Below are 16,720 nucleotides of genomic sequence, written 5' to 3' on the forward strand. Positions count from 1 at the left end.
TGCACACAAAGAAGTGCCTCCGAGCCATTTGGTTGAGTCAGAGTCCTCGTTAATTAGGGTTCCTCCAGGCTGCTTCCTGCTGTGCCTGTGGCTTCATTAGTAGGTGTCAGTATCTTTAACCTGCAGAAGTGGACAGGTGGCACTAGAGTCTGACTTGTGGGGAGGCTTGCAGCCTGAGTACAGTTAAAAACTGCTGGGGTCTGGTTTGTTCCACAGCTGAGCTCCGATGCCCAGACATGGATGAGGACAGCCTGGATGAGCTTACAGAGCGGACTGCACAGCCTGGTGGACACCTATGGCCCAGCCCTGCTGGCCCGGCCAGTGATGCTGGTAAGTTAGCCTTGGCCTACCCCATTGTGTGGGGCCATGTGCACTTGTCCCCGGGGGTTGGCTTCCTCTTCTCTCCGGGAGAAGCTGAGCTCCTCTGAGGGTAGCTGTGCTCCTGGCACAGTGCAGAAGTAGTCCAGTATTTAGTTTCTAAGGGGCGGCATAGCATGTAGATTAGGAAGCTCCTGGCCCACGTCACCTCAGTGCCCGATGGTGTGCTAGCCACCTGGAGCCTGTGCTCACTTCACCTTGGGCTGTATTTTCACCCTGTCTGTCTAGAGGAGAGGAGTGATGGGAACAGCGGGGACACTGGAGATGACACGAGCAGTGAGCATGGGGACAGCACTGAAGACAACGAGGACGAGATGTCCGAGGACGAGGACCAGGGAGACAGATCTGGTAAGGGCACAGGCATTCTTGCTGATGTTGGGGCCTGGCCAGAGAGGTTAGGGGTGCAGGACATCTTGTGCACCAGCCTCACTTCCCAGGTCGCCTGCCCCCGCAGAGATATGTGTGGGCATGGAGGACCCTGTGAGCTGCAAGGTGGGGTTTGTTGACACAAAGTAGCAAGTCTCTCCTGGTGAGGGCTGGCTGCTTGGCGGCTAGGATGACTGGCTGGTGTGGGCAGCTTGCTGAGTGCTGATCCTAGTGGCTTGTCTGTGATGACATGGTGGGTGTCTCCCTGCTCGCCATCATACCTGCTGTCACATAGACCATGAGGATCCAGCTCTGGGGTCCTGGGTCTTTTGGCAATCCTGGTCATCATCTGCCTTTCTGAAGCAAGCCCCTGCAGTCATCTTCTGGGCAGGGAGAGGCAGATGTGGCCCAGTGTTCTGGAGAGCTTCACAATCCTTTCCAGACCCCTTTCCATCTTGGGCTGCTCCTCACTGAGTTGAGGCTCTTTTGGTCTTGGACCCCTCAGCAAGTTGGGTCAGCGGCCTCCTCTGCCGCTTGCTTGGCACTTGGTTGTGGACATCTTGGCTGACTTCCTCTTGCTGCAGACTGAAAGGTTCAGGACAGCACAGCAGTCACCTCGGTGTCCATGGGTTTATCAACTCTGAGCTCACTGTCATGTGAGCTGTCTAGTGTCAGCTGGCCTGTGTCCCCACAAGGGTTGGGGCTCTGCACACGAGGGTGTGGTGTTGAAGAGCTGGGCTGCACTATGGGGGGTGTCAGCCAGCGGGGTTGGGATGGACCTTGCTGTAAACTGAATAGGTCCACTCTTGGCCATCTCCTGACGGTGGTCATTGTTGTGTGTCCTCTACATAGGCCAGGCCCATGTCTCTGGCATTACAAGTTGGCTTCTCTGTGGCTAGGCTGTCGGTTCCTTCCCTTACCGGGCACCCTCCCTTCTATCAGCCCACTAAAGCAGTGGTGTACCATCCCCTCATTCTCAGGTACGGAGGACTCTGAGGACGAGGTTGTGGTGCTTTCAGCCAACACTCAGAAGCAGCAGCCACCAGTAGGCCGAGTTCTCAGCTCTGATGACGAAGCTGAGAGCTGCCCAATTTGCCTCAATGTGTTTCGAGACCAGGCTGTGGGGACCCCGGAGACCTGTGCCCACTACTTCTGCCTGGACTGCATCCTGGAATGGTCCAAGGTGAGTGGCCTTCCTGCTTCCTTTATGAGTCCTCCCTCCATACTGGTGGCCAGGACTTTTTCTGTGTCTGCAGCCTTGCTTGGAGGTCACTGGTAGACTGATGTGGTCCCAGCAGCCTGCCCCAGATGTCTGTTGCTTCCTGGACTGGGGGAGCCCCCTAAGGCATGCTGTCTCATTTACTGGGTATGGAGGTTAGCAGGTTCCACTCCCATCAAGGTTTGACTGCAGAGGTCCTAAAAGCATCACACACAAAGCAAGTGATATTTCCTGAGACTGTTCTGCATACGTACCTGCTCCGCCTGCACCTGAAGGTACAGGGTTAATTCCTGCCTCATTGGTGCAGACAGCATAGCAGCTGTCACACAGTAGGAAAGGACCTAGGAGACATCAGCCCTATGGAGCAGGGCTGTCCCCCCTGAGTCGTCAGCTGTATGGAGCAGGGCTGTCTACCCTGGGCTCAGCCCCATGGAGCATGGCTCTATTCCAGGATGTATGCCCCATCGAATAGGGCTGCCCCGAGTCATTGGCCTCATGGGTGAGGGCTGTCCCCCTGGGTCATTGGCCCCATGGACCAGGGCTGTCCCCCTGAGGAACACTCACTGCTTTTTTGCTCACTGCTGTTTCTGTCTGCATTCCTTGCAGCAGAGCTCAGGGCTTGGTAGATAGAGATGTGCAGTGGTTCATTTTCTCTTTATTTTTGCTGTTATTATCAGTTCTTTTCTGACTGTGTTGAGTGTGGCATTAATGGTGAGGCTGCTTCTCCGGAATCCAGACTGAGCCAGCCACCCCTGAGTCAGTCCCATGGACAGAGTAGGGCCACCTTTAGGGCTCACCAAGGAAGCAGACCACACCGTCTCCCTCTCACAGGGAAGCTGTGGGTGTGAACCACCACCTTTGTGGTTTGTAGCCGGGTACCTTATCCACTGTGCAACAGGGCTCCTGAAGCTGAGCTCCTGGTCTTGTCTATTGCAGAATGCCACCTCCTGCCCAGTGGATCGCACGGTCTTTAAGTGCATTTGTGTCCGAGCTCGACTTGGTGGGAAGATCTTGAGAAAGGTGAGTGCATACACAGCTGAGAGCCTCTGCTAGCCAGGGTTTCCCACCTAGGTCCTGGGTCCCTGGGTAGGTTTCAGGAGGCGAGCTGAGTGTGGATTAGAAATGCTTTGGGAGTCAGTTGAAACATCCAGCTGTACGCGTGAAGCCTGTACAAGGTGGGCACTAACGCCCCTTAGCTTTCCACGAATCCACTGGGTACCCTTGTGCAGGCCTGCAGTGGAGGGCCTAGCCGGGGAGGCCGGTCCACTGGTGGCATGTCATACCTACTCCTGACCTCAATCCCATCCCTTGTGTAATTCTTAGCATTGTCATGGCACACTCTCTTGAACGGCGGAGCCTCTTTCATCCACAGCCACTTTCTCGGCTGGGATAAGATGATGACGTACCTCACATTGCTGAAAGCTTTAGGAAGGCCTGCGTGTGCATGCAGTCTTAGATGCTGGAGAAGGCAGTGGGGTGGGTTTTGCAGTTAAATACTTGTCTTTCTCACTTGCAAGAGTCCACGGAGCCACTGAGTGCAGAAGCTGGACTCAGGCTTCTGCAGGTGTGGTTCTCCAGATCTGCTGTTGCGGGCCTGCTTCCTGGGCTTTGACTTGTCCCAGAACTGCAAGCTGGTTTGCATCTCAGTTTCCTTACCCTTGTCTCTGCAGATCCCAGTGGAGAACACCCAAGCCCCCGAGGCTGAGGAGGATGATCCCACCTTCTGTGAGGTGTGTGGTCACAGTGACCGGGAGGACCGCCTTCTCCTGTGTGACCGCTGTGATGCTGGGTAAGGGCTCCAGAGCCACAGGCTCAGGCTGGGCTGGGGCTGTGGCTAGGGTGTCGAGCCTCGCCCAGGAGAGGGTTGTCAGATGCTCCTCCATCATGGAGCAGCCTGTGGGGTCTCAAGACCCTGCCAGGGGGCAGCAGGCATCTCAGGTTGTTGTGATGGCCTCGCCTTTTTTAGGGACGTACTTAGAGGTTCTGCAGAGGCAACTGGTGGGTACTTTGGTCATGGCCACTGGGTGACTGGTCTCTGGCTCCCTACCACCAGGCCTGTCCCACTTGACTGAACGCTCTCCCATTAAACACCCTTCACGTTTGTTGTTAGACACTTTGAGTGTCTCTTCAGTTATAAAATTGTGGTGTAAAGATACTGAAATACCTTTCCTCTAGGATACAGGCTCCCCAAAACTCTTTAAAAGAAGTAGGTGAGGCTAGTATATCTAAAACGTTCTCTTGGGCAGAAACTGACAGTTTCAAGACTTGGGCTTCACAGTAGCCAGAGGCTTGAGCCAAGTGATTGGAGCTGGCCTAGCAGAGTGGGCCTCCAGGGCCTGGGCTTCTGCCCTCCCCATGGCTACTGTGGTTGGCAGGTGTCCTGTGACTTCCTCACCAGTCGTTTGATGACAGCTGACCCACTTCCATTACTGCCTGCACCGTAGTCGTCAGCTCAGCCCATGTCTTCTCACCAGTTCCCTCTTCGTGGTCTCAGGAGTTTGTCCAGTGGACAGTCTTCATCTTCCTGAGACTCCATCTTTACCTATGCACCCTGTGGCGGCTCAGCCCTGCAGTGAACCCCCCTCTGGCCCACTTCCAAATTCTTGGACAGGCTGAGATTACAGCCTTTGTCACTGCCTTCGTGCCCCATCATGTGGAGTCAGGAAGAGACCACTGGCTCATTCCTGGGCCCCTGTGGACTGCCTACCCCAATGCCTTGTGGGGTCTGATGTTTCTCCTCTGATGCAAGCAGGTCTTTTGGAAGAGACCTTGCCTGCAGTCACTGAAGTTCCTAAAGAAGCCCGGGGTGAAACATGTTGGCTTCTTGGTTCTTTTATTTGATGGTGTGGAGTGTAACAGAGGGTTCTGTTTCTCAGGGTGAGCACACCCCTCTCTCTGCAGGCCTTTTTCTGCCTTTCTCACATAGGGGCCACACAGCAAACAACCAAAAAACCTTACCCTTCACTGTGGGGTCTTTTGGCTCTTGGTGACCCTCCATTTAATTTCCAAGACCATAATCTTAATGAGAGCAGTCTGCTTTATCAGCTGGTAGATTTGAACTGGTGACCTTTTATTTAGCACAATATGTAACCACTCCATCCGCAGGGAGGGCCCCTGCCACCGTGTACAGTGTCTTGCTTATGGAGAACTGCTGCCATGAGCTTTCCTTTTGCCCTCTGGGTGCCTAGCTCTTGAGCAGTGCCAGCTCTTTGTTCAGGGGGATTTGTAGAGTTCCACTTGTAGAGATCCTGGCACAGCAGAACAAACACTAGCTTGTTCTTCCCACCTTCACAATTGTTGCCATGTTTTCAGCCCACTGTTGAAGCTGTTGTGTCAGTTCATCTCATGAAGGGTCTTTTCTTACCTTATGAAACATGATGTCTTTCTCCAGTAATTGGTCACTCTGGAGAAAATGTCTGGAGTCCCCAGCATTAAGTCATGCCATCCTTGGCTTCTAAGGAGTACTCAGGTTGTAACTTCTTCCAAGACACAGTGTTTGTTCTTTTGACAGTTCATGGGTTATTCTCTACCCTTTGACAACAGCACAATTCAAGATACCCATTTACTCTGGTCTTCCTATTCATTGTCCAGCTCTCACATGGGACTGAACACACCATGGTTAGCATCACATGCACCTTAGCTTTGCAAATGACAACTCTGATTTTTAACATTTTTTTCCCACAAATAATCCTTTTTATTTGTAATTATTAAAAGTCTGAATTTTAAACAGATTCTTGAACTGGTGGCTTATAGCCATCAGCTCGTTCAACTTTAGCACCTGTCTCATCTCCAGTAGCTTTTCCAGAGCTACCACCTTCACCATGGAGCTCCGTGAGCTTGCCCAATTCAAACTTGGGCTTCTTGAGCATTTTTACTTTCCTAACAAATACATCATGGAGAGGATAAATAGACTGGCAAGCCTTTCCTGTGTCTTTCCCAAAGCTGTCTGGAATCAATTTATTGACCACCTCTTTCAAGTCATTTGTCTGCACCTCTCAGGTCATGGTTTCCATTATTTTCTTCTGGATTTGGCAGACCTGTTGGTGCTGAGCATAAGATGTCTTCTGAATCTGATTGTTGCATTTTTTTGTAAAACCAACACAAAATAGACAAAGTAAATAACCATCGATATGTGCTTCAATCATGGTCTGCCATTTTTTGACCATGGACCACATTTTGTCTGGGGTAAGATCCATGCCATGGAAGTTGGTGAGGCAGTTTTTGCCTTGAACATCCTCAGTAATCAGCTTGAATTTTCTAAATGCAACTTCATCATTTTGCAAATCAGCAAGGCTCACTTTAAAACCATGACCCTTTAGTCCATCAGATGCAATTTTGGTTCCTTGAGCCCTTGTAACTAATGTCTTCCCAATACTTCTTATATTGAACATTGCTGGCGCCTTTACGTCATACCAGTTTTTCTTAGAAAATGGATCAACCACTTTCTTGGCTCCTTTTTTGCCACCTTTTGTAAGGCGCTTGTTCTTGCCAACTGCCATGGTGGTGCCAAGAGAACGAAAAGGCTGATTTTTAACATTTTTATGAGATCTTTGGGAGCCGATTTCCTCACTGCAGTGTGGTGTTTGATTTCTTGACTACCACTTCCATGAACATTGAAAGTAAATGCAAGTCCAGTGACATCTTGACAACTCCAGTCACTTTTCACTTTACCATGACGTTCAGGTTTTTGATGTAAGCAGAGTGAGTGTGTGTGTGTTTGCAGTTTTATTAACCAAAAACCCCTAAAACTAGACAAAAAGAAAAAGAGCTCTATCTGGTGGGACTGCTGGGTAGGGGGTGAGTTCTTCTTGTGCTCCCCCTGGGCATCCTGCCACTGGATGGAGGGGCTGAGGATGGCCTCTGTGGGGGGATATCCCCACCGTATCCCCAGGCATCCTGCTGCTGGATGAAAGGGTTGGGGATGGCCTCTGTGGTGTCCTGCAGGCAGCTGAGCACCACAGATGTGCCCTACCTCACCACCAACCCCAGCAGCCTCGTGTCCTCGGTCAGCTTGTACTGGTCTTCGGGGACTCTCAGGTATCCAGTGGTGCCATCCAGCACAAGGCTGAGGAGGGAGTCGAGCCCCACTTGCTTCATGGCCTCCTTGATGCATCACCCGGAGGCTCCTGTCAATGTACAGGCCCACGATCCTCCTCTGTTCACTGTCTTGCCGCCTGTACCAGTGAAGACGCGCTTGTATGTTGAAGTGGAGTCCGTACTAGAGGCTGCAGCCTTTGCTCTTCACCAGCAAGTGCTTCCCAGTCCTCTTCACGGCAGCAGCCAGTGTTGGGGCGTCGTGTCTGCATAGCCCAGGTGAACTGTCCTCCAGGCCTGAGGCCACTTTCTTCAGTGGCCAGCTTCTCAAATGCTCTGCTCACCTTACCGGCTGGGTAGGGGTGGTGCAGGGGTACAGCCTGGGTGAGACCTTTCCTGATTGGAAACTCTAGGGTGCTCTTTTCCTGCTTAAAACGCTGCCTATTGCTCTGTGTGCAGCTCCATGGGAGCACATGGAAGCGTTCGGGAGGTCTCGTTTTTACAGAGTGGCGTCCATCATTTCTTCAGACCTACACAGTCAGGTATTTTTGTATAATTGACAAACACAGGCAAACCCCTTTATAATTTGCCTTCAAAATTTTCATCTAACATCAGTACTGATATTCTCATTCCACAACTTCTGAATTTAGCTTGAATATCTGTCAGTTCCCTGTTGATGTACTGCCATAATCGAATTTGAATTAGCCTCAAAATGTTACTTGCATGTTATAATATGATAATAATGTCCATGTTTCGCTAGATAACGTTTCTTTGGAATGGGTTGGAATACTGATCTCTTGCAGTCAGCTGGTCACATGGCTGACTTCTGATTGTCTTGCTGTCGGTGCCTGTTTCCAGTATTGAGTTCATTGGGGCACATGTTGTTGTTATGTGCCATCGACTGGTATTCCTAGAGCATCCTTTTCTTGGTTTGGTCTTTTGTTCTTGGGTGTTCTGGGATAGCAAGAAGGAAGGAGAGTAATTTTTCCATTAAAACAACCCCTGGCATTAAAAAAAAAAGAATAAAAACCCTGACTTTGTTTTCTAAGTAACATTAATTGCAGTTGACTTTTTTTCTAAATGATTTTATTACCATGTCTATTCAAACCATGACTGTATATAAACAAGGCTTGAATATTTTTTACCCTTTCCACATGAGAAATACTGAGGCGTTTCCTTTAGCTTTCTTTCTCCAGGTCTTTTTATATTTTACTTTCATATTCTGTTTTGTCTTCTCAAGCTACTTTTCAGATCTATTCAGTTCTTTTACATACTTATTTCTGTTTGTTTTTGCTACTTTCCATTCTGGAGCAAGTTTTAGAGTTTCTCCTGATATGCATTTTTTCTATTTTCTTTTTTTCCTAAACTTAGAATGCGACCTTTTTGCTTTCTTCATGTCCTTGATGTCATAACCTCTAGTATTACAGAAACATGAAGACCACCATGGCAGGACAGATCGACTGAAGGGTGCATTGCGTTAGGGGTCTGGTTTGCAGGAACGTGTTGTCTTGGCTATCTTTTCCTGTTTGTTTTTGTGTGCCTCAGTAAATGCTTCAGAGTGTCTTCTAGCCCTGGGTTTCTGTCTAGGGAGTTTGGACCGCTTGGGTGCTTGGCCAACTCAAGTGGACGTTGAGTCAGGTAGTCCCCACACAAGCACCCATCTCTCAGACATGGGAGAGACCACTTACGTTCCTGCTCAGCACCATGCCCCAGGTCTGAGGGCTTTGCTCTCCCGCAGCTGTGTCTGGCACGCTCCTCAGGAGAGGCCTCTAGGAGGCTGAGACCTGGTGGGCCTGGTGGCCCTAGCCTGAGAGGTGGAAGCAGCGGTCAGCCCTCTGGAACACAGCCTCTGCCATCTTGTGGGTCAGGTGCACTCCAGATTTGGGGTGCATTCATTAGGCGTACCTTGACACCCCCACACACTCTATCCTCTGCTCCTGCAGGTACCACATGGAATGTCTAGACCCCCCACTCCAGGAGGTACCGGTGGATGAGTGGTTCTGCCCCGAGTGTGCGGCTCCAGGCACTGGCTCTGGTGAGGCAAGCAGTGGTCTCAGAGGGGCTGCTGGGCACAAGTGTCAACACAAGTAGGGGCTGTGCGGGGTCCCTTGCGAGTCTGCCCCCTGGGCCCTGCCTAATGGCCATGGGCATCCTCTTCCTGTGGTAGCTAGGCCAGGGAACATGGGAGGGTGCTATGTGTTGGCATGTGGCCTGCAAGCCTCCACTCTTCACCAGACCCAGACCACATCAGTGAGGAGGAAGTCTCTCTGCTCTTGGCCGACGTGGTGCCTACCAGCAGCAGGCTGCGGCCCAGCACAGTACGCACCCGGGCTATTGCCAGGACACGGCAGAGCGAGCGAGTGAGGGCCACTGTGAACCGGAACCGCATCACCACTGCCAGGAGGATCCAGGTGGGTGCTTAGTTCCACTGACCTGGGCACCGTGCCCTTCTTGGGCCCACTCTGTGCCAGACCTGTATGGGTGCACCCCAGGCCTCCCCTGGCTCCACCATTGAGAGAAGGTGTGGGACGCAGCTGGCTTGCCCTTCCTGGCGATGATGCAGGAAGGGGAACAGGGCAGGGCTACCAGGTCAGGCCACACGTGCCCTGAGGACAGGTTGTGGGCTGGAAGGAGAGTACCCTGTGGCCTACATTCTCAGGCCTGGCAAACCTGCCTATTGCTGAGAGTGTGGCCAGGAGGTGAAGTGCTCACCACCTGCTCTTCAGGAGGTGTCCAGGGTTGTCAGCCATCACACCTTTCTGGGCTTGATCCTCACTGTCAGGTTAAGTACACACCTCTGACCCACCTGTGACCTCAGAGCATTCTGTTGGGTGAGTGCCTGATGGTACATGAAGAAGATGGCCACCCTGGTGACGGCACACTCTCTCCTTTTCTGGGTAGCATGTCCCAAGGTACCTGATGTCGTCTCTGCTTGATGAAACAATTGAAGCAGTTGCTTCTGGGCTGAGCACGGCTGTATATCAGCGACCTTTGAGTCCCAGGGCACCGGTGCGACGCAAGAGAAAGACAGGTAAGCCAACCTGGCCTTATGATCGACACCGCATGTGTGTGTGACAGACAGACCTGCCATCCACCAGAGTTCCCTGTGCTGTGTGTGTGCTCGCTGTTGATGTTCTTATTCAAACAAGACCACTGGCCACACCGAAGCCCTCCCGTCCTGCCATGTGGTCTTGTTTATTCCTGGGGTCAGAAGGTGCAGAGGAGCACGTGTGCCAAAGCCCTGCTCGGCAAGGTGGTATCAGTTCACAGTCCTCCAGCACTTGGCATGCACTCACTCTGCTTCATCAACACGTGAAGTTCCTCTGGGCTTTGTGTTTTGTGGAACTACTAGTGCGGTGCTCCGAGTCCTGGGGCATTTCCCACTGGGCATCCTGTGGACAGCAGCCCAAGCCCTGCTTGGCCTGCCCCTCCATGCTTGGTGTTAACTCTGTTTTTGTGAGATGCTGGCACAGCAGAAGGAACACTGCCCTGGCCCACACCATCCTTTTTTGTTAAATGTCTGTCTGTATTTCTTTTACAGGATTTTTCACATGATCATTTTGTTTTATGAGCTGCTCGGAGGGAGGGAGGGAAGGAGATAGATAGGTAGATATTGCTTAGGAAAACTTGCTGGAAGGTGAGCTGAGCAAGCTCTGACTCGATGGTACTTGACAACAGTTACAGTAACAACTCAGATAACCTCATCATCATCGAGTCAGAACCGACTTAGCTAATCCTCAGAGAGGCAGTGAATGACGCAGGAGATTACCCGTCTTTCTCCTGTGGAACAAACAGCTGGTGGATTTGAACCACCTGTCTGTGGGTGAGCCGAGCTCCTTAACCACTATACTACCAGGACTCTGGAATGTGTAAGCCAACCCTTACTATATATTGTCTCGTCCTTTACCCAACTTGTATATTTATTAACCTTTCCTCCTCCTCCCTTCTCATTCTTCCAAGATGGGTTCACTTGTATATAAACTTTTTTTAGCTTTTTGTAATTGTAATTTTATACCATAATTGTCCTTTTGTGACTTAGATCACTCAGTATAATTTATTCTAGTTCACCCACAGTTGTACAGTTTTTCACAAATCCTTTTTTTCCCCCCTTTTTGTAATTAAGATTTTAAAGAAAGTTTCCAGAAAGATTGGGCTTTCATTCATTCATTGTTGCACATTTAGCTTTTCACAAATTCTTGATCACTTTTTAGTAATCCATAATAAACCAGGTGAGCATGGACCATCATGTCTTAAACACTAATCTGTTGATGAACACTTGGGTCATTTCCAGCTCTTTGCTATTGTAAATGTTGTAAACACAGGCTTGTGTATGTCAGTTTGTGTGATAGCTTGTTTCTCTGGGATAGTTGCAATACTTAAGGATGCTGTGGGTAGTGTAGTAAATGACCCAGGAAGCATTAACAGAAGATGTTAAGTTGTATACTATCCCTGTACCAAAAAGAATTGGCTGATGCAGAAGAATTTCATCAAACAACGCGTCATCAAGAGCTTATGGTGTTGAAAGAGGAAGTTCAAGCTGCTCTGAAGGAATTGGGGTGGGGGAAGGGCCTCAGAAATTGACGGCCTACCAATTGACATATTTTCAACAAATAGAAACTGCCCTGGATGCGCTCACCAAGTTGTATCAAGAAATGTGGATAACAAATACCTGGCCAACTGACTAAAAGAGGTCTAAATTGGTTTCCATTCCCCAAAAAAGGTGATCTGACTGAATGTGGAAATTACCAAACAGTATCATTAATACCATATGCAAGCAAGATCCTACTGAAAATTATCCCAAAACAACTGGAACAGCACATCAACAAAACTGCCAGATGTGCAGGCTGGGTTTAGAAGAGGCCATTGTACTAGGGATGTTATAGCTAATGTTAGATGGATCTTGGCTGAAAGCAGAGAGTACCAGAGGAATGTCTATATGTGTTTCATTGATTGCGCAAAGGTATTTGATGGTGTGGATCACAACAAACTGTGACTAACTCTGAGAAGAATGTGAAACCCAGAACACTTGATTGTGATTATACGAAACCTTTACTTGGACTAGGAGTAAGTTGTCAGGACAGAGCTAGGAGACACTGTCTGGCCTGGTTCAAAATCAGGAAAGGTGGACACCAGGGATGCATCCTATCTCCATAACTTTTCAACCTATATATGGAACAGATCACCCGGGAGGCTGGACTCTATGAGGAGGAGTGTGGTATCAAGATTGGAGGAAGACTCAACAACCTGTGCTATGCAGATAACACAATCTTGCGTGCTAAAACTGAGGAGATCCTGAAGCATTGAAGCCTTCAATGTGCATTGAAACTCATCACCAAGAAAACAAAGACTCTCACCACTGGGCTGATTGGTAGCATCATGACACTGGAGAGATTGAGATTGTTAACAGCTTCAGTTTGCTTGGCTCCACAATCAACACTCTTGGTATCAGCGGCCTGGAAATCAAAAGACACGCTACTGTCAGGGGCCTCTCCAGAGTACTGAAGAGCAACAGTGTCAGTCTGGAGACTAAGGTGTACCTGATCCAGGCCATGGCCTTCATAATTACTTGGTGGAAGTTATTGAACAATATCATTAATATCACATGCAAGCAAGATTCTGCTGAAAATTACCCAAAAATGACTGGAGCAACACGTCAGCAGAGAACTGACAGATGTTCAGGCTGGATTTAGAAGAGATGGTGTACTAGAGATATTATAGCTGATGTGAAATGGATCATGTCTGTCTGTGCTTCATTAACTACGCAAAGGCTTTTTGACTGTGGATCACAACAAGCTATGGTTGACTCTGAGAAGAATGGGAATCCCAGAACATTTGATTATACTTATGTGAAACCTATACTTGGACCAAGAGGCAGGCGTCAGAAAAGAGCAAGGAGACACTGCATGGTTGAAAATTGGGAAGGGGGTCTGCCAGGGATGTATTCTGTCTCCATACCTTTTCAGTCTATGCAGAACAAATCATCCAGTGCTGGGCTGTACACGGAGCAATGTGGCATCAGGATTGGTGGAAGATTGATCCATAACATGCGTTATGCAAATGATGACACAAACCTTTCTGGGGGGAGCTCTGGTGGCCTAGTGGCAAGAAGCTGCAACTACAATCCCAGAGGTGCACAGTTTGAATCCACCAGATGCTCTGCCGGGGAAGGAGGGGCAATCTCCTCCTGTACCAGTCAGATCTGATTTGACGGTACACGCACACAAAAATAATAAAATAAAATAAAAAATATTAAAAAAACCCCTACTTGCTGAAATTGAGGAGTACCTGAAGTGTGTGCTGCAGAAGGTCAAGGACTGCAGCCTTCAATACAGATTGAAGCTCAACATCAAGAAAAAAAAGATTCTCACCACTGGGCCAATTGGCAACATCAGTATGGATGGTGAAGAGATTGAGATAGTTAACAATTTTAGTTTGTTGGCTCCACAGTCAACACTCTTTTTAAAAAAAAAATTTTTTTTTTTAGTCAACACTCTTGGTAGCTGCAGCCAGGATATCAAGAGACATATTGCATTGGGAAAGTCAGCTGTGAGGGACCTCGCCAGAGCACTGAAGAGCAACGACGTCAGGCTGGAGACTAAGTTGCGCCTGATCCAGGCCATTGTCTTTGCAATTGTGTACTATGCATTGGAGAGCTGGACAGGGACTAGGGATGATAGAGAATTGATGCCTTTGAGCTGTGTTTCTGGAGAAGAGTGTTGAATATACCATGGACTGCTAGGAGAACATACAAGTTTGTCCTGGAGAGGGTGAAACCGAGCTGCTCCTTGGAGGCACGGATTGTGAAGCTTCATTTGACATACTTTGGGCATGTTGCAAGGAAGGATGTCCTTGGAGAGGGACATCATGTTTTAGAGAGTGGAAGGACAGTGCAGGAGAGGAAGACTCTAGATGAGATGGATCAATTCAGTGATTGGGGTAGTAGGAGTAGGTGTGTCGGAGACAGGTTGGCACAGGATAGAGCGGGGTTTAGGGCTCTTACACATAGGGTCGCTATGAGTCACAAGCGGCTTGACGGCAGATAACAACAGCAACATGCATCAGAAAGCTGGGCAGTGACTAGGGATGATAGGAGGAGAATTAATACCTTTGAGTTGTGGTTCTGGAGGAGAATGTGGAATATACCATGGACTGCCAGGAGAACAAACATGTGTGTCCTGGAGGGCATGAAACCAGGCTGCTCCTTGGAGGCACGGATTCTGAAACTTTGTCTGACATACTTTGGACATGTTGCAAGGAGGGACCAGTCTTTGGAGAAGGACATCATGCCTGGGAGGATGGAGGGACAGTGCAGGAGAGGAAGACCCTCTATGAGATGGATTGATTCAGTCACTGGGGTAACGGGGGGGGGGGTTTCAGAGTCAATGAGGTTGGCTCAGGATAGATCAGATTCAGAGCTGTTATACGTAGGGTCACTATGAGTCATAAGCAACTTGATGCACTTGAGAACAACAAATTGCATCGAGGGAGCTTGCCTATTTTTCTCTCACTGTGCTGCTGGTGGATTTGAACTGCCAGAGAGGTGTGCCGCTGTCACCTTCGGGCTGGTAGTTGAGCTCCCTAAGGACGGCCCTTCCTATGCCAAGCTGCGTTCCTTGGTGGTTGCAACCTTTGAGTCGGCAGAGTGTCTCACCACACCCTCACTAGCACTGGTTGTCCTGCATCCTGTTGAGCTTTGCTGCTGTTGTCAGCGTGAAAGGATAGCTCTTGTAGTTTTGATTTGGATCTCTCTTAATATCTGTTGATCTTAAACATCCCTTCACGTGTCTATTGATCATCTGAATGTCTTTAGTGAAGTGTCTATTCATGTCCTCTGCTAATTTTCTAATTAGATTATGTGTCTTTTCCTTGTTAAAGTTAGTTTTCTAGAAATTTGAGAGTTGAGTGTTTTGTCAGATATGTCATTGACAAATTTCCCCCCATCTGGAAACAGCTTTTTTGTGACCTTGTGGGGGAGGAGTTGTGCTGCCATCCCAACGACAAGTGGTTTCAGTCCACCCGCTCTCTAGGGGAGAAAGATGAGCAGTCTTCTGTGCGATTTACAGCCTCCAGGAACCTGCTGGAGACTCAGCTGTAAGCTCACTTGACTCTGTTAATGAGGACGGTTAACAAGTTTGGTGCACATGTTGACTGAACCTTTAGAAGGCTCCTCTTGGGCTTATCCTCCATTGATGGTACCTTTTCCGTTATATTTGTTAGCCTCTTTATGGCATTGAGGAGGGCTTTTAAGTTTTTCCTATTCTTTTCTTTGATAAATTTGTAGTTTTATGTTTTACCCCTGGGTCTTTAATCTATTTTCAATCAGTTGTACATTTTTCTTGATTTCCTTTTCAAAATTCTCTTTATTATTTTAAAGGAATCAGGATAATTTTGGACGTTGCTCTTGCACCTGCCATTTGCTCAGTCAGTCAGTTACAGTCATTTTCCTGCTGTGTCTTGGAGAGTTTCTACTTAGAGAATCATATGAACTGCAGGTAGAGAGCTTTACTTCCTCTTTGCCAGTTTGGATGCATTTTGTTTCTTTTTCTTGCCTTACTGCTCTGAGTAGGACATCAGTATATTGAATAGGAGCAGTGATAAAGGCATAGCATCTCGGGACTCGCAGCATTAGCCCATTGTTGTAGCCACTGGGCCTGTCCATCTGGTGGGACATTTTCTGCCTTTCATTTGCATAAGTTGACTGAAATATACTATGGCTTGAGTCAGGCTCTCCTTAGTCCTCAGAGTGTTGCCCTTGCTCTGTAGCACTTGTGAAGAAGTCTTTCGCAGCTGATCTAGCCAGTGTAGAAAGACATGTGACCGTTGCCTCCCTGAGCATTGCTTGTGGACCCCGGTCAAGTTGAAACCCTCTCTCCTTCCATGCATCATTGTCGTCATGAGCACTGAGCCGACTGCAACTCTTCTTCCCAAAGTCCAGCTTCTCACAGTGTTCAGCACACGTACTGGATAGGCACAGATAAAGGATTCAACCCTCATATAAACCTTACCTGATTTGAAACCATGCAGTGTCTCCTTATTTTAATCCGTTGACTGCGTCTTGTGCTACATAAAGTTTTCACATGACCACAGTTCTGGATATCCTTCACGCTCTTCTCAAAGTCATCCATAATTTATTAGGATCCGCATGGTTGAATCCCTTTGTGTAGTCAGTAAAACCCAAGGAAACAACTTTCTGGCATTCTCAGCTTTCAACCAAGATCTATCTGACATCAGCAGTCATATTCCTTATTCCACATCCTTTCTGAATCCAGCTTTAATTTCTGGCAGTTCCTGTCATGAGCTCTAGTTGGTTTTGTGTTAAAATATTTAGCAAACTTTTGTTATTGTTATGTGCCATCGAGTCGCTTGCTACTCATAGCGACCCTATGTACAAGAGCTCTAAACACCATTCTATCCTGTGCCAACCTAGATATCCCAAACACACTTATTCCCACCACTCCAGTCACAGAATTGGTCCATCTCGTCGAAGGTCTTCCTCTCCTTCGCCACCCCTCCACTCTGCCAAACATGATGTCTCTCTCCAAGGACCAGCCCCTCCTTGCAACATGCCCAAAGTATGTCAGACGAAGCTTCAGAATCCTTGACTCCAAGGAGCGTTCTGGCTTCACCCTCTCCAGGACAAATCTGTTTGTTTTCCTAGCAGTCCGTGGTATATTCAACACTCTTCTCCAACACCACAGCTCAAAGGCATCAGTTAATTCTCTG

At 48.6% G+C, this 16,720-nt stretch overlaps 1 protein-coding gene and 1 pseudogene across 1 annotated transcript in view; one reads left to right on the plus strand and one right to left on the minus strand.

The window, feature by feature from the left end:
* The first annotated feature begins 236 nt into the window (after positions 1 to 236).
* Positions 237 to 16,720, plus strand: part of PHRF1 (PHD and ring finger domains 1) — a 35,809-nt gene continuing 19,325 nt past the window's right edge. Inside the window, exons 1-8 of the mRNA XM_006893342.1 lie at positions 237 to 330; positions 607 to 726; positions 1,725 to 1,927; positions 2,900 to 2,983; positions 3,634 to 3,752; positions 8,941 to 9,044; positions 9,239 to 9,408; positions 9,899 to 10,028. Coding sequence (XP_006893404.1) covers positions 237 to 330; positions 607 to 726; positions 1,725 to 1,927; positions 2,900 to 2,983; positions 3,634 to 3,752; positions 8,941 to 9,044; positions 9,239 to 9,408; positions 9,899 to 10,028 — 1,024 coding nt within the window. The remainder of the gene's footprint in view (positions 331 to 606; positions 727 to 1,724; positions 1,928 to 2,899; positions 2,984 to 3,633; positions 3,753 to 8,940; positions 9,045 to 9,238; positions 9,409 to 9,898; positions 10,029 to 16,720) is intronic.
* On the minus strand, positions 5,686 to 6,462 carry LOC102857966 (annotated as a pseudogene).

The sequence above is a fragment of the Elephantulus edwardii genome, unplaced genomic scaffold (genome assembly GCF_000299155.1).
Source record: "Elephantulus edwardii isolate Elephantulus edwardi_28Jun2011 unplaced genomic scaffold, EleEdw1.0 scaffold00126, whole genome shotgun sequence".
Classification (NCBI taxonomy): Eukaryota; Metazoa; Chordata; class Mammalia; order Macroscelidea; family Macroscelididae; genus Elephantulus; species Elephantulus edwardii.